This window comes from Poecilia mexicana, unplaced genomic scaffold (genome assembly GCF_051168715.1).
Source record: "Poecilia mexicana isolate PSO_F unplaced genomic scaffold, ASM5116871v1 scaffold_23, whole genome shotgun sequence".
Classification (NCBI taxonomy): Eukaryota; Metazoa; Chordata; class Actinopteri; order Cyprinodontiformes; family Poeciliidae; genus Poecilia; species Poecilia mexicana.
The window spans coordinates 21,157,446-21,181,705 of record NW_028263392.1 but is presented as its reverse complement, the minus strand read 5'-3'; the positions used below and the strand labels follow the sequence as shown (position 1 = coordinate 21,181,705).

General features: G+C 44.3%; 1 protein-coding gene across 6 annotated transcripts in view; it reads right to left on the bottom strand.

Annotated features, from left to right (window-relative positions):
- The window catches only part of sulf2b (sulfatase 2b), a 53,455-nt gene that overhangs the window by 2,897 nt on the left and 26,298 nt on the right, over positions 1–24,260 (bottom strand). For 2 of the 6 annotated variants that reach the window (XR_015762190.1, XM_015013031.2), the window contains exons 1-22: positions 17,710–18,031; positions 12,974–13,198; positions 12,680–12,800; positions 11,731–11,849; positions 10,809–10,960; positions 9,857–10,026; positions 7,657–7,807; positions 7,449–7,548; positions 6,571–6,646; positions 5,846–5,974; positions 4,877–4,933; positions 4,328–4,457; positions 3,579–3,822; positions 3,194–3,380; positions 3,015–3,111; positions 2,672–2,766; positions 2,369–2,428; positions 1,838–2,010; positions 1,609–1,751; positions 1,081–1,204; positions 330–366; positions 182–238 (exon numbers count right to left, since the gene is read on the bottom strand). Coding sequence is in view for 5 of the 6 variants with exons in the window: in XM_015013031.2 (XP_014868517.1) it covers positions 182–238; positions 330–366; positions 1,081–1,204; positions 1,609–1,751; positions 1,838–2,010; positions 2,369–2,428; positions 2,672–2,766; positions 3,015–3,111; positions 3,194–3,380; positions 3,579–3,822; positions 4,328–4,457; positions 4,877–4,933; positions 5,846–5,974; positions 6,571–6,646; positions 7,449–7,548; positions 7,657–7,807; positions 9,857–10,026; positions 10,809–10,960; positions 11,731–11,849; positions 12,680–12,800; positions 12,974–13,148 (2,597 nt within the window). In the remaining variant the exon portion in view is untranslated. Of the gene's footprint in view, positions 1–181; positions 239–329; positions 367–1,080; positions 1,205–1,608; positions 1,752–1,837; positions 2,011–2,368; positions 2,429–2,671; positions 2,767–3,014; positions 3,112–3,193; positions 3,381–3,578; positions 3,823–4,327; positions 4,458–4,876; positions 4,934–5,845; positions 5,975–6,570; positions 6,647–7,448; positions 7,549–7,656; positions 7,808–9,856; positions 10,027–10,808; positions 10,961–11,730; positions 11,850–12,679; positions 12,801–12,973; positions 13,199–17,709; positions 18,037–24,260 lie in introns of those variants that run through there. The other 4 variants (XM_015013032.2, XM_015013036.2, XM_015013038.2 and 1 more) reach the window with 3 other exon arrangements.

Below are 24,260 nucleotides of genomic sequence, written 5' to 3'. Positions count from 1 at the left end.
AGAGTCAGAACAGACGATTCGTCCCAACTGATGATCAACCAGCTTCAGTGGAAACAGTGTGGATTTAAAACTGTTAGTTGTGATAAGGCGCGCGCGCGTGTGTGTGTGTGTGTGTGTGTGTGTGTGCAGGAAGTCGCCCCATGCAGGCCAATCACAACGGAGAACTCGGAGGAAGACTCACAGCGTTCGGGATGATGAAGGCTTCTTCACTTTCGGCCACTTCCTCCTCTCAAACAGCCTGATGCAACAAACACACACACAGTTACACACTCAGCCAAACACACCGTCTGCACCGGCATCCCTCAGAGTGTGTGTGTCGGTGTTTGTACCTGTAGTCACCAAAGCCGCCATGAGCCCGCCCTCCTGCTGAGAAGATCATCTGATTGGTTAGTAAGCAATGGCTGCTGGAAAAAACAACCTGACTACAGCTGAGCTGGCGTTAACAGAGGTCACCTGAACGCACCTGAACACCTGAACACCTGAACGCACCACCAGCAGCTCAGGATGCTCCTCCATCCGGAGGTGAAGGAACTACAAGCTGAAGTTATTTTGGTTCGTTCCGTTTGGTTAAATTTATGTCTTTAAACATAAATATTTACTTATTTACTGTCTTCCTTCCTCTATGCGCTCATCTCTGTCTGATCTGGAGCAAAATATTACAATTTCCTTCGCAGCTGAAGCACTTTAAACACTTTGTCAGTAAATCACCGTCTGGTTCAAACTTTACATTGACTGTTAACCTTCTAGAGATTTAAAAACTGGTTGAAGGTTTAACTTCAAACTAACTTTTGTGCAACTAAGAAAAAAACGTGAAGAGAACCAGTGAAACCAGTGAAACCAGTGAAACCAGTTGGTTCAGAGCTGGTAGTTATTTTCAACAGCATCATCATGTTGCTGATGAACACATGACAACCGTCAGAATTAACTGAGGCGTTCCACAGGGCTGAGTGTTTGGCCCAGTCTGAGAAAGTGCTGCACTTTTAGAAAACAGAAACGATTTGAGATGAAAATGACTGTGTGTGTGTGTGTGTGTGTGCGTGTGTGTGTGTGTGTGTGTGTGTGTGTGTGTGTCCGTCCTACCCAGCTCTACTGAGCGCGTGCGAGGATTACACTGCTTGTGGCCCTTGCAGCCTCTCAGCTCCATCAGCTGGACGTGCAGCTGGTTCAGAACCGTCCGGTCCAACGAGCTGACGGCGTTTATCAGCTGCAGACACAGAGAGACGGACACAACAAGGACTCAGGCAGAATCTGGACGGCTTCAACAGAGACCAAACCTCTGAGGTCCAACAGCTGAGGAAGGTTTTTAAAACAGATTCACATTTGGTCGTTTTCAAAACTCAAAATGAAACCAAAGGTTCTGAACATCCAGGAGGGATTTAACTTTTAATGTCTGAACATGGGATAAAAGTCAGAGTTTAACACATTGAAGAACATTTCCAGTAAATATTCTAAATAGCAAACAAATAAAACAAAATACTTTATTTACAAATTTTCTGCACAGCTGAACTAAAGTGAGATGAATAAAAAGATCATCCTGTGAAAACTGGCTGGTTATGAGGGGCTCGGCCCTCCAGAGGGCGCTGTGTGTGTGTGTGTGTGTGTGTGTACCTGGTACGGGTCGGTGCTCAGGTCGAAGTACTCCAGGAATCCGGTGGCGAACTCACAGAACAGGAAGTTGTGCGTCTCGTTGATGGTCCTCAGGCACCAGTAGGTGTTGTTGTTGGCGCTGGTGCAGGCGCAGAACGGTCCCACTGAAACACACCGAGTCATGACACATGACCCCTGAAGGATGACCTTTAACCCCTGAAGCAGGAACAATGTGGTGTGTGTGCCGTACATGTCCAGAAGGGGGCGGTGTGCCAGTGCTGGTTGTCATGTGTGAAGCAGGTGAGTCCGGGCATCGAACACGTGTCATTGTTCCTGATCCTCTTCATCATCTTCCTCATCTTCTTCCTCCTCTTCTGCTCCTTCAGAAGCCAGCTCTTCTTATTCCAGGCCCCGCCCTTCCTGCTGTCACACACACACACACACACACGTGTTTGTGTTGCTATCTTTGTAGGGACTTTCCATTGACTTCCATTCATTTCTACAGCCTAAACCTGACCTTTACCCTTTTCCTAACCCTAACCAACCAAAACTCAATTCATACCTTAACCCTAACTCTGACCCCTGACCCAAAAACAGGGTTTCCCCTCATGGGGACCAGGGTCAGGTCCCCACGAGGAGCAATTGGTCCCCACAACGTACACACACACACACACACACACACACACACACACACACACACACACACACACACACACACACACACGTGTTGACAGGTGACCACCCTGATGATGATGACCCCACTGTGACCTTTCTGACTCACCTGAAGGGATGAAGGCCTCCTCCTCTGAAGCGAAGCTTCTTTTTCAGTTTGGCTTTGTACCTGCACACACACACACACACACACACACACACACACACACACACACACACACACACACACACACACACCATCAGGCATCAGCCCAGTTCACCCAAATTAAGAACGAAGTGCAGAATTATGTTTAAATATAAAACTGGATGAGATCACAGAATGGATGTTGGATGGATGGATGGATGGATGGATGGATGGATGGATGCTGGTTGGATGAAGCCACTGATTGGTCGGTTCGGGTCGTTTGCTTACAGGTACTTGTTGCAGTCGCACTCTAGGGGGCGGGACTTCTTCAGGTGACCTCTGACCTCTCTCAGGTTCTTGATCTTGGTCTGCAGAGTCTCGATCTGAAGAGAGAAGACGTTTTATTTCTGCAGTTCTGGATGTGGTCCCGTCTGTTTGGGTCGGTTCCTCCAGTCGGAACCAAACAGAACCAGGAGCTCACAGTCCGATTCACACAGGAAGTACTGCTGCTGCGCTGCAGCCTCACTTCCTGTCGACGCTCAGATGCCTTCATCCAGCTCTGTTGCCTTGTGTCACCACAGCCAGGCCCCTGAAGACCTAAGAGAATACTTTGACTAGGCCCTGCCCGTACCTCGTGGTCGATGTGCAGCTTGTGGTCCTTCCAGGCCTGCAGAGATTTATAAACTCTGGTGTCGCACTTCACCGAGGCGTTGGACAGGATGGAGCACCTGCAGGCGAGCGGCCCAGTCAGACCAGAACCAGAACCAGATGGATTTGTTATTCAGGGCAGGAAAGTAAAACTTCTCTGACCTGTGAGTCACTCTGACGGCGCTGGATGGCGCCGGTGCGTCGGTAACTCCTCCCATCCCGCTGAACTCGTCCTCGGGTTCATTCTGACCGGCTCCGCCCACCAGGCTCTGGTTGCCAGGGTAACCGTGCAGCTCGGACAGCGAGCGGCTGTAGCGGTTCCTTGAGAAGCTTTTCAGGGTTTTAAACTCTGAGACAGAAAACAGAAACAGTCTGAGTTCATGAATTAACTCCTGCATGAGATGCAGTTCTGTCCACAGACACCAGAGGGCAGCATCTCCAAATAAAAACCACAGCAGCAGTCTCACTTCCTCTGGCATAATTTGACTTCTTTGTGCCAAATGCCACTCAGTGCTGCCCCCTGCTGGCCAGCAGTGGTAACACTCACTCTTCTTGGAGAAGAAGGACTTCTTGTTGAACGACCTCACCACAGAGGGCCGGAGGTTCGCGGGCAGGACGTCGCTGAAGTCGCAGTTGCAGGCGTCCGGGTTGGGAGTGTACAGCTGAGACTTGATGCTGATTGGACGCTGAAGGCTGGCCACGCCCCTCTGGAAGATCTTGGCCCCGCCCCCTTCGTTTTTGCACTTGAAGAGTCGCAGTTTTCCCGACGCGTCCTCCACACACTGCCACTTCTGGACACACAGAGACACGGACAGTAAAAACCCAGAGACACTCAGGGGCCCGTTCAGAACCTGAATCAAGCGGTTCTGAACGGGTTCCATGAATGACTGTCAGCCGGGTCGTTCCCAACAGAACCAACTGGTCCTCGGTCCGCCTGGCGTTCACATTCAAACCGAACCAGAGTTCACTTCAATCGAACCCAGACCGAGTTCTAGAGGACCAGAGGTCAGTTAGCATTCACACCTCACCAACCGGACCAGACTTTGACTAGGCAAACGGACTGGAGACGGGCTAAAGTGGACTGGAGTTGGGTTAAAGCGGACTGGAGTTACTGGTTTCAGCCTAAAGCTGTGAACCATGTTTAAACAGAAACAAAGATTTTAACGTCTGAGCGATAAATCCAGTTAGTTTCTGATGGTTGGGACTGAAAACTTTAGAGGGATCCAGAGGAACCGGACTGGGATGCGATCCTGGTGAGGTGACCGGAGCAGCAGGGGAACCCGGTGTGTGGGCTACCTGTCCGGTCTGCTGGCAGGGCGTCTGGTACTCGGCTCTCTGACACAGGTCTTTGACTCGCTGGTGTTTGGGCAGGAAGTTCTCCTCCTGAGAAACCTCCTTCCCCTCCACCTGCTGGTGCAGCAGCTTCCTGTCAAAACAACAGCAAAAGAAATCTGCTTCTTATTGCAATTCAGGCTCATTGCAGAAAAAACATTTGAACATCAGATTCATTCAAAATCTGATGTTTTGAATCAACAAGTTCTGGTTCCAATAATAATTCCTAAATATTATTTTCCATTCTTCAGATTGTTGGAACTTTAATTTGTTTCCGGGGGAGTAAATATGGCGTGACACAGAGCCCTGCTCCTTAATCTGATCTGATGGATAACTGATTGATTGGATCCTGGAAGCGTCTCGGACCTCGTCTGCCTCATTCCAGGTTCAGAACCAGAACCAGAACCAGCAGGACTTTCTGACCCGGTGTGTCCTGGTTGGTCTGAGGCGGGCCGCTGTCCGTATCATTAACCAGGTTCACGGCCGTCAGTCAGAAGCTTCAGACATATTTACCCTCTCTCCACCAGGAACGAGTCTCTCCAGACCTTCGGCTTCCTGCTCACCTGGAACCTGGAGGAAAGAGAAGCAGCGTTACTTCCTGCTGCTCCTCGCTCTCGTCTTCAGTCTGTAACATTTTACCTCATATGAAACATTCACATCCAGCCTGAGCTTTCTTTCACCTGAATCCTTCAGCCATCGTTCAGTTTTCTGAGGAAATTCACACATAATCAACAGATCCCTGCACAGATGTTGGTTTATCAATAATTGTGAATGTATTGCAAATTTTCTGCAAACGCAGTAAAAAAACATTATTGGGTTTAAGCGATGCTGACTCCCACCTGCAGGTGGCAGTGTTTCTAACTTCTACCTGAAGTTTCAGTCTGATGTGGCGAGGAACAAAATTTCAACTATTTGTGTAACAAAAATATTTGTGTTGTATTTGTTATTTTAATCTTTTTTCTTTTATATGAAGATTTAGGATGAGGTTTAATTTTAATACGAAAAAAATCTCTAAATTTCTTACAAATATTCCTAAATCAGCTCAGCAAAATTCACAAATGACAAAAAAACAAAAAACAAAAAACAAATTGACTAGCGTTCGGCTACAGTTGCTTCTCTAACTCACCTGGAAACACAACAACCGATCAGGTAATCAATGCATCTGATCAGATTTGATGATTTATTTAAACTTCAACCTGCAGTTTTTATACTTGTGACCCCATGTTGAGTTTATCACACTGGATAACAGTTAAAGGGACAGTTCAGATTTGCTGAAATGGGGTTCTGTGGAGTTGTAATGATAGTAAATATGCTACAGGCCAATATTAAAGCATTGATCATTATTCAATATGATCAATATTAAAGTTCGATCATTTAAAGGCTGTTGATCCGTTATTGAACCATGTGAGTTAGCATCAGTATCGCTCCGATAAGTCAAACCGGGCCGACCTCAACAACCAGTGTTTGTTTCCATCATGTCACCTGTTGGCGGGTTTGTCCGTGTCCAGCAGGGACAGGATGGACTTCCCGTCCATGTCCGGCGGCGTGTCCAGGCCCGCGATGTCCAGGATGGTGGGAGCCAGGTCGATGTTCAGGACCATGTGGGGGTTTCTGAAACACACACAGTGTGAACGTCTCCGCCCCTCCCAAGGAAGTTAGCATGTTTTCCTCACAGACATTAGCCTATGAGCTGTTAGCCTATGAGCTGTTAGCCTATGAGCTGTTAGCCTATGAGCTGTTAGCCTCCTTCTGTTTTATGCTTTAAACTTTTAAAAAGTGGAACTGGAAAAGCTCAATCTGCAGCATCAGGAGGAGTGAATGTGTGGATGCGGTTCTGTTGAACATTTGGAAGTAAATAATTCATGTGAACGGAGCAGAGAGCAGAAACAGGAGCAGAGCAGGGAAAGAGAGCGACTCGGTAAGTCTGCAGCTCTGAGGCCAATAATCTACTTTAGCAGCTCCACCAACACACAGCCGCTCTGCACAACACAGGAATCTAATCTGCTGCGCTTTGATGCATTCTGCTGTCACACTGATCTGCTTTACCCTTTATTGGATGCACATTTCTAACACAAGAGCTTTAAAGTTCTTCCAGATGATCTAACTGATGCTGGGGAAAACTCCTTCCTGATTTCCACGTTGAACACATGAACTGATCTGTGGGGAAGTGGTGAGTGAGCGGATGAGCTCCTGCTGGTTGAGCTTACATGCTGCCTTGCTCCACGTTCGGACCTCTGATGTAAAACGGGACTCTGATGTCAAACTCATACGGCATGGATTTACCTGCAGAAAACAGCCAAGAGCGTTACACTAACACGCAGCAGGGGGCAGAGGTCAACAGTTAGCTTTGTGCTAAACCTCCAGGTTTCTGGTTGATGCAGATTCAATGCTAACATTTCATTTATTTCCACTGAACCTCAGTCATCCAGAAATTCTCTGTTGTTTTAACCTGATCTGATCTATGGGTCAACCTGCGTTAAGTTACTGAGGAAGCTAAAATAAAGTAAGCTAAGCTAATTGTGCTAAGGTAAGCTAAAATAAGAAAGTAGGAAAAGCAGAATAAGCTAAGTCAAAAATAAAGCTAAGGTTGAGCTAAAATAAACTAAGCTAAAAAATCTGAGCTAAGCTAAATCAACTAAAGCAAGCTAACATGAAATAAGCTAAGCTAAATAAGATACTGTGAGGTAAAATAAGATAAGCTAAAATAGTTACGCTAGCTAAAGTGAACCAAGCTAAGCTAAATAAGCTCAAATACAATAAAGTGAACTAAGATATGGTAAATTTTCTAAGTAAGCTAAAATAGCTGTAAGGTAGAATTAAACAAACTAAAACAAGACACAATTAACTGAAATGAAAAAATGTTTTAGAAGGTAAACTATTCTAAACTAAACAAAATTAGGCTAAATATGGCTAAAATATGCTAAAACATTTTAAAATTGCAACATCCAGATGTGTGATTATAGGATCGATTAAATACTGAAGATTTATGCAGTTTTATGTTTTAAAATGTTTTAAAATCCCAGGATCTCAGCAAAGTTTGATGACAGTTTATATTAAAACATGATTGGCTGAATGGCTCCCTCACCTTTGACTAGGCCAAACTGCCCGATGTGGTAGCCGTGGTCGGACGTGTAGATGATGTAGGTGTTCTCCAGCTCTGCCGTCTCCACCAGCATGTTGAAGAGCTGAGACACAGAATCAAACGGGTCAGAAACACGGCGCTGCGGCCGGGTTTTACCCGCCCCGGTCCGGCTCCAGCGGCCAGGTTTTGTGGGTCCAGCTCCGGGTCTTACCTGCTCCACGCTGTCGTCCACAGACAGCAGCGTCTGCAGCCGCTTCCTCTGCAGCACGTTGGTGAACTCCATGTGGATGGGCTTCATGGGGCCCGTGTAGCGCATGATCCAGTGCTTGTCTGGGTTCGGGGCGTAGTTGTAACTGGGAGTACTGGTGGAAAGGGAAGAGGAGAGCAATCTGTGATTAGAAACATTCTGGACTTTTCTGGATCGATGACATGCTGCGACCCGAGAGGAGAACCAAAACCTGTCCTCTGGTCAGAGCAGAACCACTGCAGCATGTTTTAATCAAGGGAAAGTCAGAAGCAGCTAACGATTGCTGTTTCATCATGACATCGTTACATCATTGCATCTAAAAAACTCAACAGCTTCATGAAGCCAACTGGCTTCAGCAGCAGCAGGAAGTTAAAGAAGAAGAAGAAAGTAATCTGATCTGTCTGTATTTTGATTTTCCAGTAAACGGAAACTAAAATGTGTTTTATTCTCTGGAGTGAAGAAGAAATGAGGAGCGTCTCTGTTGTTTATGAATATTTCAGATGATGCATCAGATGCAAACATTTCCAGGCTGTGAAATGGTTGAAACAACCTGCAGCAAAACGAGCCGAGCATTTCAAATGATGTCATGAAAAACTGTTTGTTTCATAATAAGTGTTGGGAAGGACTTTCCCTCTTTACCGCCGTGTTCAGCGACTCCCGTCGCTCCTCCTCTGTGGCATCGTTTCATTTCTGGCTCTGAGATCGGCTGCTCCTGCCTGAACAGCTGGAAACGTGTTTGGCCTCCATGAAGCAGCTGACAGGAGCAGCAGAACCTGCGGGTTTAAACGGTTCTGGTCCAGCAGACCGGCTCCAGGTGGGTTTGGACCGCTAACGTCCCGCTGCTTCTCCGGCTTTACAAGGCAAGTAATGTACTGAAATACTACCAGCGGTGGGCACGCTGCTAATGCGCTAACCCAAACTGGCTTTTCGCTTCGTGGTTTTTAATCTTTGAACATATTTAGCGCAGCTAGCTTCAGTTTGTATCAATGGGAAATTCAGAAAAATTCAGAAATTAGATTTTTCTAAATCTAATTTTCTTGGCTGTTTTGTAAATGTTCAGTTGAATAAGTTTGTGGTTATCGATTGTTCAGACGTTTTTGAGTAGTTAGGCGTTTATATTCATGCTCTTATTTTGAAGTGGTGAACACTGAATAAGCAGCAGCTGTTTCCTCTCGTTTTATTTTAAACAAGAAACAAAATAAAAACAGACAATAGAAAACAAGATAAACATAAATACAATATCTGAGGGTTTTATAAAATATGCAAATTATAATTGTGAAAATTTAATTGGTGCTTCAGGTTTATAGTCTCTCAATGGGAAGAAGTTGTGTTGGTGTGTTGAATTAGCATTAGCTTCAGCTAAATACCATGTCGATGTAGCACTTTAGCATTAGCTTCCATTAAATGCTGCGTTTGAGTAGAGCTTTAGCGTTAGCTTTTTAGTTAGCGACGCCCACCACTGGTTATTCATTTAATTTAATACATTTTATTTTTGTGCCTTTCATGGTGTTCTGCTTTAAAAGATGGAAATAAAATAAAGTGGACTTTGTAAAGTCAGAAGCAGCTTTGTAATGAAGAGCAGTCTGATGACCGTCTGGTCAGGACCGTCACACGATAACGGCCCGGTTTTCACTCAGAACCACCTGGAACCTGCCGGCCGTTTGTTCCTCAGATTTACATCCTGACATCTGAATCTGGATTATTACAAAATAAAACACTGCAGCAGCTCTTCATCTGGTTCCTAAGCCTGGACAGCTAGCGGTGCTAGCGCTGAGTGACGCAGAAAGGATTCCTGCAGAGAAACCTGCTGCGCTCGAAGCGGATTTAAGCAGCTTCCCGGGAGCAGCCGGCCTTCCTCTGGGAACGGATCCGACACGTGTTCCTGATTCAGGACTCGGACTTTGACTCGCTGTCAAATCTCCATGAAGAAACTCAGGGAGTCTGGAGGATTGAGAGGTTTCAGGATTTATCCTGCGGTGCAGAACAGAGCAGCTCCATTGTTGAGCTGGATTACACCGGCTTAGTGCCATTGTGTGTGTGTGTGTGTGTGTGTGTGTGTGTGTGTGTGTGTGTGTGTGTGTGTGTGTGTGCGTGTGTGTGTGTTTCTCCTCCAGAACATTAATAAAGTTTTGTTTCATCGAACAGAGCCGTCTGATTTGCCTACATGTGCTGTGACGCGTTGGCGAAGGCGTCGCTGTACTGCGGCGCCGAGTCTTCGGGTCCGTGCGGCGCGGCGTGGCTCAGAACCATCAGGACCGGCCGGTGCGGGTAGATCCGCTTCGAGGAGCGGAAGTAGCGGATGGACTCGGCTGTGATCAGGTCGGTCAGGTAGTCCTGGAGACACAGAGGGACAAACAGGAGAGCAGCAGGTTGGAACCGGCTGGTCCACATCAGGTTCTGTTGGACCAAAGGCGGTTCTGGTTGCTCTCATCCGAATCTTAGGCTTCATAGAATCGCTGCATTTGGACTGAGCATAAAACACACAGCTGGTTTCCCTCAGTGGTATCAGAGTAAAGGGGCTGTAAATGCTTTTGACGTTTCAGGGGTGTGAATACTTTCTGAATCGGTGGATCCTCAGAACCGGACCTCAGTGCTGGAACCCAGCTGGGTCTGTTGGACCACAGACCCATCAAAAGCTGATTCCCAGATGGTCCGGTAGACCCGGTTCTGTTGGAACCAGAACTTCAGCAGTATTTCTCTTCAATCTGGCCCTAAAGAGTCTGATTTTCTGAATATGGCTGAAGCTGAACTCCTCCTTCGTACCCGGCTAGTTTTGTCTACATGTGTTTAAATGTGCTCAGGTTTTCTGTCTTTGCCCTGCAAAGAGCAGAGAGTGAGACAGGCTGTTTGTTCCTCTCCTTGCCTGATGTTTTCCTTATTTTTCCTACTTCCTCCTGCAGGGCGGCGCCTGTCGGGCTGCGAGGCCTCAGCCAACTACCCCCCCGCCCCCCCGTGTTGTTGCGTAATGGATGGTTGTAACTGAAACTGCAATTTCGTTGTCTTTGTGACAATAAAATCCTTCAGATTCTGATTCTGAACCGGAGCGGACCGGACCAACCTTTGGTTCCCCGGCTGATCAGCCCCCAGAGGAGCAGCGCCCTGCCGTGTGGTCTGACCTGAGGGTACTGCGCTCCGTGTTTCTCCCGGACGCCGTTGCGGCTCAGAGTGTAGTTGTAGAAGCGGCTGTTCTTCACCAGGCCCAGCCACTCCCTCCACCCGGCAGGGACGTACGAGCCGTTGTACTCGTTCAGGTACTTCCCGAAGAAAGCTGCCAGGATGACGAACAGAGTCAGAGCGCTGCAGGAACCAAACCTCCTCATCTCCATGGAAACGGTTCTGCTCATCACTCATCCAGCCTCAGTCCTGATCCGGGCAGATGTGCTTTTTTTGGACGCTTAGAGTTTAACTTCACTCATTTACTGACAAACAGATTTTACTGAATAACTTGATAAAGAACCAAAAACATGTTTAATATCAGCTGCAACTAAATTCATAAACATTCCCTTTTCTCATGCTAAACGCTAAACCAACATGGTATTTAGCAGAAGCTAATGCTAACATGCTAACATGAACCATGTTGATAGTTTAGTTAGCATTCTCACCACTGAGGGTGGCTAAGCGCTAACCATAAACATTAGCTTAAAGCATTATATCAACACAACACTTAGCAGAAGCTAACGCTAAAGTGCTAATGCGCTAGCTTCAATTCAAATTATATCTGCCCTTATAGAGTACCACCCTCAGCAAGCAATTCATTTTATTATAACTTATAAGTTCAACAACGTTTTAATGGTTCCTGAACATCTGTCTTTCTCCACTTCAAAATAAGAGCATGAATATAAATGTGCAACTATCTGAGGAATTATTAACAGCTGACGTTGAAATTTATTCAAGTTTATAAAACACTAAAGTAAATTAGCGTTAGCTAAGAGCGCTAAACGTCTTCAAAGCTAGTCAAAGTGCTAAATGTTAGCTTTGCTGCTAGCGCATTAGAGGCTTGGCCCGTACCGGACCGGACCGTCGGAGCGGCCCACTCACCTGTTCGGTATCCCGTGTTGTTGAGGTAGACGCCGAAGGTCCGCGGTTCGTGCTGGCGTTGCCACGACAACGACGAGCAGTTCTCGTTGTTGGTGTAGGTGTTGTGGTTGTGGACGTACCTGAGAGGAGAAGAAGCTGAAGGCTTAAACATCAGTTAGAAAATAAAACATTTCGATAAATCAGGACGAGTTCAACTCAAGAATAAAACCTTTTCAAAATGTCATAATTTAAATTTAAACCAGCAGTTTATTGTAACTGCAGCAGGTTGGGTCCATTTGGTTCCTGACTGGCTTCATATGGTTATAAAAACTGATTTATTGAATCTGCTGCAGCTGATCAAACTGGACCAGAGGTCAGCGACCTTCACCAGCCTTACGGACAGTTTGACCTCCAGTCCAGATGAAATCACTTCTTTACGACTCAAAAGCAGCTTCACTCTTCAAAACTCAGCAGCTTGTTTGTCCTTCACCTCCAAGGAAAAAATATTATTTTAGCTTTTAAGTTTGGCTTGTTTTCTTCAATGGGACATTTTTTAAAACAATGAAGCAAAAACAACAAAAAATGACTTCATAATAAAATATTTCCACTCTTCAGTTGCTCCAGTTTTTGTGAGTCTGTGAAATTCACGCAAAATAAATAGATGCTTGAATTTTTCTGTGGCAATACCTGATTAATAACTGAGCTCATTACAAATTTTCCATAAAAATGGTCAAAAACATTAAATGTACAGTGATGCTGCTGCCACCTCCCACCTGCAGGTGGCAGCACCACTTCCCCTACCGCCGCGTCAGTCTGACTTGATGTCAAGTTAAAGTCCCAGATAAATCAAGCTGCTGAGTGACCAATCTCTCTGCTTATTAATATTTCTAATGTGATGAACTGAACTGAACTGGGATCCAGTTTGGTTTGGATCAGACCCAGCGGCCTGCTGCGATTGGCTGAGACTTACTTCCCAGTGAGCATGCTCGAACGCGACGGGCAGCACATGGGCGTGGTCACGAAGGCGTTGGAGAAGAAGGTCCCGCCCTCCTCCATGATGCGGCGCGTTTTGTTCATGGCCTGCATGGATCCTGAACGGAGAAAAGCCCATCAGGAACCAAGGAGTGAAACGGCGAAGCAGCAGCTCGTTAGCGTCATGATGCTAATCAAAGGCTACAGAAACTAATCAGGTTTATGTGGCTCAGACTGAAAACGTTCATCTGCCTCAGTCACAATGAGGACTACATTTCCCATGATTCCGCACCGAGCTCCACGTCCTGGTCGTCCGTCAGGATGAGGATGATGTTCGGCCGGATGTTGCGTCTGTCTCTCTGGATGCGCGGCTTCATCCGCTGTCCAGACGGGAACTGAGCGTCTCCAGTCGCCATGGAGACCAACAGGAAGAGGGAGAGGAAGAGGAGGAGTAGTTGGGCCGCCATGGCCGCCAGTGAGGCCCGGTTCTAATCAGAGGGTCAGTTGATCCGTCCACCTGAGGAAAATAATTACTGTTTACATTACAGGGAGGAAACACCTGAAGGGGGCGCTAAAGTCAAGATTATACAGAGAGTCAGACAGACGCTGGACGTTATTGATAAAACTCAAATGTAAAATAATAAAAAGAAATAAGATTAAATAAATAATGATTTTTAAAAAAGATTAAATAAGTGATTTACATAGTAAAAAAATAAACTGGACCGACAGACAGAACCAACACACACACACACACACACACTCTCTGAGTTCTGGAGGACCGGCAGTTTTGGCTGAGATCCGACAGGAGAACCTCCAGGAGTTAAAGCCGTCACCACGGGAACCATCTTGGATGTTATTATCGTTATTAATCACTCTGACATCCTCAGCATGCAGTACCTCCTGCTGCCTCTGGAGGAGCAGCTGAGTCCCTCAACTGAGACAAAGGTCAGAGGTCATCCTGGCACGCTGCTTTATAGGAACATATTCACACCATGTTAGAAGAAAAGCTAAAATATTATGGGATGGTTTGGATCAAAACTGAGTCATGTTAGAATGGCCTAGTCAAAGTCCAGGCCTGCTGTGAGCACACTCTTGCTAAGATGCAAAGGTTTAGCGTTTTTGGAAGCCATGCAGATGTTCCTGTCCGTCCGGCTGCGACCCGGCAGCGTCCAGCTTCAGCCGCTCTAATCTACTGCATCAACGTTACGTCACTCATTATGAAACTGACCTACAATCAACCTGGGAGCAGACCGGCGCCGGACCGACCCGGATTACTCCGTCTGAATCTGTTCTTCACCGAGGGTCTCGGACCGCTTCATGCATAAATAAAAAACTAGTGAAGGGAAGCAGGTGTGCTAAACATTTCAAACTTTATGCTAAAGCACTAAACTAAGTTAGTGTTGGTATCAGTGGAAGAACCAGAACCTGACCAGAATCAACAGAACCTGGTGTTAAAGCGACTTGCGGTTCCTGAACACATCAGGAATTCATGCAGAAGGAGCCCGGACCAGAAGCAGACTCTGAACCGAACCGTCCAATCAGAACATTTTTATCCTTCTGAAACACTGACGTTTGGGTTTGTTGGATTAAAAAACAACAAATAAATGAATGAATCGTCAAACTGAACGTCCAGGTTTCCCCCTCAGTCATCTCTGAGTTCATTCACCGCAGCCGGTCCTCTGAGGGGAGGGGATATCAGATGTCTCATCCTGACAGCGAAACATCCAAAAACTGATGATTCACCTCAGCAGAGCGTCTGAGTCAGCAGCAGGAAACGAGACGTCATGAAGCCGTTAATAACCGGCGAGCGTTTACGCTAACGACACGGCTACATCTGTCCCGTCACGCCACACCGCTTCATCGCTGCTGTTAGCAGTTGTAGTTTGTGCGGCAGATTTACAGGTGTACCAGAAACACACAACTACAAAGGTTCCACCCGGAACTTTTGTTATGCAAAACTAAAATATTTTTCATTAATTACATTAAAGTTTTTAGGGTGTTTAAAATCTGTGTAATTAATTAAATTAATGCTAATTTCTATGTAAAGTCTCAGGCCCCACTCTCTATTTCATTTGTCTTTTCACAGTTAAGGTTATTAATATTTTTCAGGTGTAAAATCTGACAGATAAAGAAAAAAACATCAAGAATCAGAGAAAACAAGAAAATGTCTGATTCTTCAATAATATATTTCTACTCTGTGGGTTTTCTGTTTCATCTCATTTATTTTCTGTAATGACTAAAGATCAATCTGCATTACGGCCATGTGTTGCATAAAGTGTGAATTAATGCTGTTTCATGGAGCCGCGGTCCAGTGAGCAGCGGCCGCCGGTCCGAAATGCCGCCGTCTGTCATCCTGATGCCGCCTCTCCATCTCGGCTACCCGCTCATTAATATTCATGAGGCAGGGGGCGGGGCTCGCCGCCGCGCGCAGGCGGCTGCCAAACCGACTCGGCATGAAGCGAATGTCAATAAAAAGACAATGTGCTTCATTCATATTCATCTGATTTCACATGCAGGGGGAAGAATAAAGAGGTGAAAGGTCACCCGACTGGGGAAACCGCCCCGCTCCGTGACGTTACCGCTGCGGTGGGTTTCCATGGTAACCGGTGTGTACACAGTCAGAGCTGCTTGTCTTTTTTCCAACAGTTAATTCAGATTCTGCGGGTTGATATTTGCTGTTTTATTAAAGCTGCTGAATAAAGTGAAGGTTAGAACAGGTGGAAGACGTTCAGCTCATCATGGCGGCCGAAGCCGCAGCGACTAAACGAGGTTCAGCTTTCAAACAAACAACTCGTACCGTTTTATCTGAGCGGAGTGAAATCTCTCCACCACCAGATCTATAGAGTCACAGGGACATTTCATCCAGAACCGACCAGAGGACGTTTCAGAGCGTCCCAGAAAACTGACAACACAAAGTTAACCAGTAGAGAATCATCAGCAGCTGCTTCTCTCTGTGGCTGTGCGGTTAGCACACTTAGCTAGCTTAGCTAGCTTAGCTGCGTTTGCTATTTAGGTCAAACTGCGATGGACCATCGTGTCCTTACAGAAAACGGTTCTTACAACTTACACAGCCAAACATTTGCAGCTAGAATTTGGGTTATTTCGCTCATCATAGGAGAAAGACATGTTTGTAAATGTCAGCGTCAAGTTACATATTTTGTTCGCTAATTAAATATTTAGTTTGGAGTTGGATATTTAGCTTGCTAGTTAAATATTTAATTAAATATCATTTTGAACTAAAGATTTTGATTGCCAATTAAAAACGTAGCTCACTAACTATATATTTTATTTAAAAAAAAAAAAAAAAAAAAAAAAAAATATATATATATATATATATATATATATATATATATATATATATATATATATATATATATATATATATATATATTTAGTTTGGAGGTAAATATTTAGCTTTCAAATTAGACAGTTTGGATCTGTGACATTTAGAAATGAGTGAATATAGTTAAGATATTACATTAAACTCTTTATTTTCTCCTATGACAGACTAAACAGCCCAAATATGATTTGTGACACTAAGTTTCCATTCAGCCTGACAGCAGATGAAACACAGGAGATGTTCAACGGAGACGACCGACGGTGAGAAAACAGGCCAGATGTGACCAGCAGCACAAAGCTTCACACCTTTAATTACTGCAATTATGAAAGAGAAACGATGAGGAAAAAGATCCAGGAAAAGAGAGAAAATGTTGGAGGTCAGAGTTCAACATGTCAGAAACTCTTCAGTCCGAAGCTGAACAATGAGGAAGTGATTCATGGTGACAATCGTCCTTAAATTAAACATGAAGCTGCAGAAATGAAGCCACTTCTGGTGGATTTCTCCAGTTTCTTCCTCCAGATGAAGTCAGACAGCTGACAGCAGAAACATCTCATGAAAATTTCACCTCCGTTCTGAATCTGGTCAAATTACTGGAGGTTTGTGGAAACAGGAAACTGTTCTGCTTTGATTCAGGACAAACGAGACGTTCAGATTGGTTTGGTTGTTTCCTTAAAGACAGCGAACATCACGTCCGTCAGAGAGAGACTGATAAACCGACCGGCGCCACGTCTCCCTCCTGTTCCTGAGGTCTGGCAGCAACGTTTAGCCTCCACAGAACAGCGATGGAGGAGTTTTACATCAGGAGGTAATGGAGCTAATTTATCTCAGGAAGTCCAGGAGGTAAAAGCTTCTGGTGAAGGATCAGTCATCGACACAGAAATTTTTGGTTTAGCGCTTTAGCCAACTTAGAAAACGCCTAGCACACTTAGCTTCCCGTAAATTAATTGTTCCAGATAATTTGAAAAGTGTTAACTGTTTCGTAAACCTTCAGTTGAATAAAGTTCAATATCTGTGTTGAATTTTTGATTATTAATTTCTTTAAATTCTTCCAGTAGTTAGCCGTTCATATTCAGGCTCTTATTTACCGTTTTGGTTTAGCGCTTTACGTTAGCGGAGCTAACGTTTCTGATTAGATCGGATTCTGACCCGACCCACTGCCAACATGGCACCTCCAGAACCTCAGACATTATGCAGGTCAGATCCAGAGACCCAACAGAACCACCGGATCAGGGACGGCCGGTCTGGAGCCGAAACAGTTTAATGGGATTTACTAAAATATGATGAAACATATTTTAGTTTTTTAGTTTTAAATGTGTGACTGCAGCAGAAACCTGAGCAGGAAATGTTCTGGATCTGTTTAACGCTCCTGTTCTCCAAACCAGGTCCAGTATATTATTATTATTTAAAGTTTTATTACATAAATACAGAAATGAAACAACCACAGAAAGGTTTAAAATAACATTTAAATCTGACCAGAGTGGAAAATCAGCTGCTGAAATTCACTCAGCGTTTCTCTGATGACTTCAGTAAATTTATATGAATAAATCAGAGAAACATTCAGCACCGAACGTCTGACTGCTGGACCAGAACCGGACCCAGGTCCAGTTTCTGAGCCTGAATCAGGAGGAAGTGAAGCTTTTTTCAGAATAAATCTAAAACATTCACTGATTAAAGTCAGAACCACAAACCTTCAGCTGCTCATCAGTCCTCTCTGAAACCCAAACAAATCTCCGGACCCGGGGGGAACCAGACGGACTCACTGAAGCACGAAGGTCCAAACCCGGCAGGAGAAACTCTGCAGAATCGTGTTCCTCAGAGCCGGTCACTTCTGCTTTCCTCTTCCTCTTCTCGCTTCCTCTCAGCTGACGTTTCAAACTCAAATCTCTCACAGCTTCTCCTTTCCCTCCTCATCGTCTCTCCTGCTGCCTGGCTCCTGGGCCCCCGGCACCAGACCGCCAACCTGAGCCTCCTCTCCCTCACAGCTCGTTAGCGGTTGCCGTGGTGGCGGTCATGGCAATGATCCCCGTGGTAACCGCCTCGACAAGCACACCGTTAAAACCACCGCCTCCTTCTACCGCTCCTCCTCTCTCTCCATTGTCTCTGTGTCGCTTCATCTCTCCGTTTCTCTCTCTCCTGCAGCTCGCCCGTCTGCAGCTGGACGGGATTCAAACTGAAACCTGAAACATTTCATTTCTGACTCTGTTTTTGTTAAATATGATGCAGAAACCCAGGAGCCGCGAAGTTCTGGCTGCCGGTTCTGATCCGTTAAAGCTGCAGTTTGTAACTACAGAAAAAAATAATTTTTAGTTGAAACTTTCACCATGTTTTCAATCTGTGAAAACTTTGATCTCCTCAGTGAGAAACAACCAATCACAGCCAGGAGGCGGGGCTTAGTGCTGTCAATCACTCTCCCCCGTTGCACTCTGCAGCTAGGCTGAATGCTAAGGCTATTTAGCATAGCCACTGATGACGTCGATAAGCCGTTTCTCTGCCATTAGCACATTTAGCAGCGAATACTTGAGGATGACTGACAGCGCTAAGCCCCGCCTCCCGGCTCTGATTGGTTGTTCTTTGTCAGAAGCTTTTCTTTATGATGTCAGATGATCTGACATGGAGACAGTCTGAATAAATATTTCATTCTGCAGATTTAATGTCCTGCAGCCAGAAATCCGTCTGGTTTTCATATTTATTTTATAAACTGTTTTGGACTTAATTCCCAGAATGAATCTGATGTTTTCATGTTGACTAAATGTTTCTTACTCCTCAGGAAATGACATTAGAAAACATGTTTTTATTAAAACTAGATGAATAAAGCTGAACTTTTCTCTCCGCCTGCAGCATTAATATGAAATCTGATCATGGATTCATCCGGCCTCTCAGCCTGAAGTTCTCATTAAAGGTTCAGACATTCGCAGCGTTTTACTGCACATGAAATCAATTATTTCTCATTTCTGACGTAAAAAAATATTTTTTCCAAAAAGTAAAACTGAGACTGAATGTTTCTTAGGGTGGTAAAAAAAATATTTAACTTTACAAAACTATATTTCTGTTTCTCCTTCTGTGGAACTGATGATATTTAGGCTCTTTTTATGGATTTATAACAAACTGAATGATCTTCCATAATTTCTCCTCAAATAAAAACCACATGAACTGGTTTTCTTTGCTAAACTGGTTAAACTGGACAGCAGTTCATAAAAATGAATTTATTTTTATAAAAATTTATTTTTAAAATTTCTTGCTTTCTTCTTTTGAAAAAACAAAAACAAACTATAAAATATGAATAAAAATTAAATATTTGAAAAAGTTTCATGATTTAAAAGAATGCTTTTTTTAAAAAATACACCGAGATAAATAAATGAAAATTAAACCAGATCAAATAAATTTGAAAAATGGTTTCATGTTGTAAAGTTAAATGATAAAATCTAACTTTTTTAAAATGATAGTTTCTTGATTTTTTTTAACAATAAAAAACAAAAATAATAAAAATGAACGTTCTGATATTTCATGTTTCTGGTTTTAGTTCATGTTTGTCTCCAGGTTGTTCCTGCTGAAGAGGCAAAACATTTCGCAACTATTTTCCATCTTAAAGCTCAAAATTAAACGTTGATTTATTTATAGCTGCTGCAGAGAGACGAGCAGCGGCTGTTTATGTGTCGAGTTGATCACTGCCTCCATTAGAGCAGCATAATCATGTTAAACACTCACCTCTGACACCACTCTGTGTGTGTGTGTGTGTGTGTGTGTGTGTGTGTGTGTGTGTGTGTGTGTGTGTGTGTGAGCAGCTAAAAGCCTCCATCAGAGCCCAGAGATGAAAACTGTAATTTAGTGTCATTATGGTGACAGCAGAGCAGCCTGACCTGCAGCAGGAACCGGGTTCTTCAGCAGAACCGCTGCGGTTCCACTCGGTCCTGGTTTGGTCCAACATCAGAGTCCAGGTGGGATCATGATCTGGGTTTTACAGAAACACCTGCAGCCTTCAGAACCACCGGACTGGACTTCAAGGAGAAATCTGAACCAGTAGAACCAGAGAGACCAAAATCCCAACTAAAACCAAAAATAAACCAAACATTTCTGTTGTTAAGGGGATCCAAAGTGTGGCTCCCGGGCCGTTAGGGGCCCATGGAAAGATTCTGTGTGGCCCTCAGAACAAGGTGCTGATGGAGACTTTTTATTTTGAATTAGAGCAGAAATGATCAGCGGCCAACATGTCAGTTTGCTGCAGCATAAAGAGTCGCCAAAAACAAGTATTCTCATTTATTATGATCAGAAATCTGTTAAATAAATGCATCCGCTGTCCGTCAGCGTCCAGAACCCGTGATGTTCTGACATCGCCATGGAGACGGCACTGGGTCGTACGCACGAAGGAAACCACCAAGACAACGACGAAACTTTGACTCGTAAAGCAAAATTCATTTATGAAGCTTTACTAAATACAGGAAGTGACTCCAAAGGCAGAACGACCACTTCCTCTTCTGACTGCTCAAAATTCATTTTCTCTATTTTTTCACCAGAACAATTTGCAAACTGGACGTCTGGATTTAATGAAGCAACTTTTCACCCTGGATCTTTCTCCAGAAAATGCAAAGGGAGTCTGAAGGTTGGATGTACGGAAATCATCAGGAAATTTAAAAACACTTCACAAAAATAAAAATAATAAAAAACAAAAATGAAAACAATCATATTTTCTTGTGGCAAAAAAGGAGGAAAAGTGACGACTGTGTGTCCATTAATAACTTATTTTTTTATGCAAAAAGTTTAAAGTTCCAGGTTTAATATTTAGATAAAAGTTTGTTTTTAAATCCAGAGGAAATCAGGATGAACTGAAAAAGCAAATATTTTAAAGTTATTATTATTATTTTAATCGTCTCTGATGAACTGAAACATCTCAAACTTTATGGTTTTATGATAACCTGATGATAGTTTTCATGGTGTAAACTCCTGGAACCGTTCTGTGAAAGCAGCGCCGGTCCAGAACCATCTGGGTCGGTTCTGGTCCGTGTCTGCTTCATGTTTTCATCGTTTCTCTGATATAAATCCAGAACACTTCCTGCTTCCTGCTTCCAGCTTCCTGTTTCCAGCCGCTGAAAAAGTCCCTCCGCCTTCAGGCTGCTTCCTGCTGCGGTTTGGCCCGGTTTGGCCCGGTCTGGCCAGCCGGTTCCTCTGGACCCAGTCAGACCCGACCCGGTTAGAACCCAGAAATCTACGTTGTGAATTCATTCACAGGCAGAATGAAACAGGAAGCAGAAGCTGAGGTCCAGAGAGAAACCTGCTGCAGAAGCAGCAGAGCCCAGTTTAAAGTTCTGGATCACCAGAACCAGAACCAGAACTGGACTGGAGGTTCTGGATGAGAGGAGCAGCTGGTGAAACCCAGAAGCAGCAGCAGAGCCGCAGCACAGGAAGTGAAAGTGAAAGTAAAGATCTGGACCATCAGACAGCAGGAGCATTGCCACGGCAACAGGTGGGGGAGGGGGGAGAGGCTTTGGGGCCGGCCGGTCCGACCGGACCGCTGGTCCACTGAGCCCACCGGAGTCACAGCAGGCAGATCGCCATGGAAACGAGGGGGAAGCCTGCTGGACTGGTCAGAGCAGAGAGTCAGCAGCTTCACAGGGGTCCTGGGGTCAAAGGTCACGGAGGGAGGAGGGGCCTGGGCGGGCGGAGCAGGGTCACAACAGATCTGGGTTTTCATTGTGGTTCAGTTTCACTTCAATGTGAAGTTTAGTTTGTCAAATTCAGTCAGTTTTCGTTTTTATTAGTTTTTAATAGTTTTAGTTCTTATTTAGTTGCAGAATCGTCTCTACAGTGATTAATTAATTAATACTCAGCAGAAAAATAAATTTCAAGAAATGTTTTCAGGTTTAGTTGAACACATAATAATCATATTCATAAACATGAAGGATAATTTATGTTTCATAAACACACAATGCAGTTCCTGTTAGTTTTTCCTCATTAGTTACTGTTTTTATTTACTTAAAAGTATTTTCTCAAGTTCAGGTTTTGTTACTTTTAGTTTTAGTGAACTATAATAACCCCAGTCTGCAGGGGAAGTTTCATTTTTAATTTTAGAAACAATATTAAAACCATAAAAACATTTGGGTTTGATTTGTTAGTAAACTCCTTAAGCTAAATACTTCGAACCGACAGGAGTCGGATTTCAGTCGTTAGTTTGAGCCGGACGATAAAAACTCATGATAATCATTTCATACAAGTTGATATTGATATATTTAGTGATGAATTTTTTTAGTTTTATCCAGCTTTTACTCCATGATGTTTTCTTATTTTCAAACAGTTATGAAGTGAAACCTGAAGCTTAGCAAGTTACTGAGCAGGCTGTTGCTAGGCAACCAAAGAACGAGTGCTAGTTGATTCCACCCAGCTAGCTTAGCTTAGCGGTGAGCGGCTGACGCCTACATTTCCCAGAATGCCGTCCGGTTCTGTATTCTACCAGATGTATTATCTATTGATATTGATCACCTGCCTATTGTGATCAATGTTGTTATTGGTTTATTTAGGAGACTTTTGCTGGTTTGTAGTTTGTTTAAAAAATGTTTGTGTTAATTAAACATTTTCTTGCGGTTTTATTCGGTCCATGTCGAGTCGTGTGTAAAATAAAACGTTTCCAGCTTTCTGCTTTAATTTTCAGCATCTTGTTGTTGTAGACACTGAGCCACCGAGTCTTTTCTAACTGCTGTTGTCACGGTAACCATGCATTATGCTGATCACTGTGTGATGCAGTAAGCCACGACAGATCTCCAGACAATCAGAACCAACTGCAGTTATGATGTTTGGTGGTTCTGGTTCTGCTCTGCATCCAGAACCAGAACCAGAACCAAACATGGACAAGCAGCATTCAGCTTCTATGCTCCACAGATCTGGAACAAACTTCCAGAAAACTGAAAAACATCCAAAACAGTGAGCTCCTTTAAATCCAGGCTGAGACCAGATGCTTAGATTTTGATTCATAGTAACTGGAGCATTTATGATGATTATCCTGATTAATATTATTGGGGCCTGCCCATAGCAATGCATGGAGGCACCTATTAATTATTATTATTATTATTGATGTTTTGTTGCTCAGTTCTGCACTAAAGCCTCCACTCTGACCTTCCTGCATCTGGTCCCATAAAACATGAGCAGAACCAACGAAGAAGACGACCTGCAGCTCGCCGTCAACCAACTGGGTCTCAGCAGAACCACAGAACCAGAACCATCACCTGTGTAAAATAACAAACTACATGGTTTGTTTTCTCTCAATCATCATTTGGCAATAAACAACAATTATTTTACACAAAATATTTCAGTGTGAACTGAATGACGACAGACTGGCTTCCTGGAATAAATGATGATGTCATTGATTAGAGTGAAGTCAGCTCTGCTGTGTGACATCATCACATGTGACGACCCAATCTCCTGACCTCAGGTCTCTTCAGACCCAGACGATTCGTTCTCCAATATTTACACAAATTATCATCAAATATAAACAGAAAATATGAACGGAAAACGCAGATAAACGTTCCATACTGTATGAGCGCTGCTACGGCTAAACGTAGCTTCCTAGCTTCAGCCTGAATCAGCTCTGGCTAATATTCCAACTTCTGAGATTCTGATGTGAAACATTCAGTGCCGAGTCAGCAGCAGAAACACGAAGACACATCATTTGAAGAAGAGGAGGAGGAAGAACAGGAGGAGGAACAGAAGGATGAAGAGGAGGCGGCTTCCAGGTTGAGCTACTGAGGCGCCTGAGAAACCAGATCCAGTCACAGCGGACCGAGTGTGAGTGTGTGTGTGTGTGTGTGTGTGTGTGTGTGTGAGAGAGAGAACAGCAGCTGAGTTAAACCCTCCAGAAGCGTCGGCCCTCTGAGAGCCGGCGCTGAAGGAAACAAACTGACCCAATTCCCCACAACCCGGCCAGAACTGCAGCCAGCCGGACCGCCTGCTGAGTGCTAGCAGCTAACAGTTAGCCGTTAGCTGGCGCTGACTCCTGGCTTTGGACCAGCAGGACTCTCACAGCAGCAGCAGGGGGCGCTCTGCTGGTTTCTACGCCATGACAGTTTCTCTTTACTGTTTGACCGGCCAGTAAACACAGTTCTGCTAATCCACTAAGCTAAATGTTAGCTTAGCACTACAGCACTTTTGCCAACTCTGAAAACTTTAGCACACTTAACTTCCCCTTAATTAAAATTTTCTGCTAATTTATCCAGCTGTTAAATAAAATTCAACAGTTATTGACTGTTCAAATTAG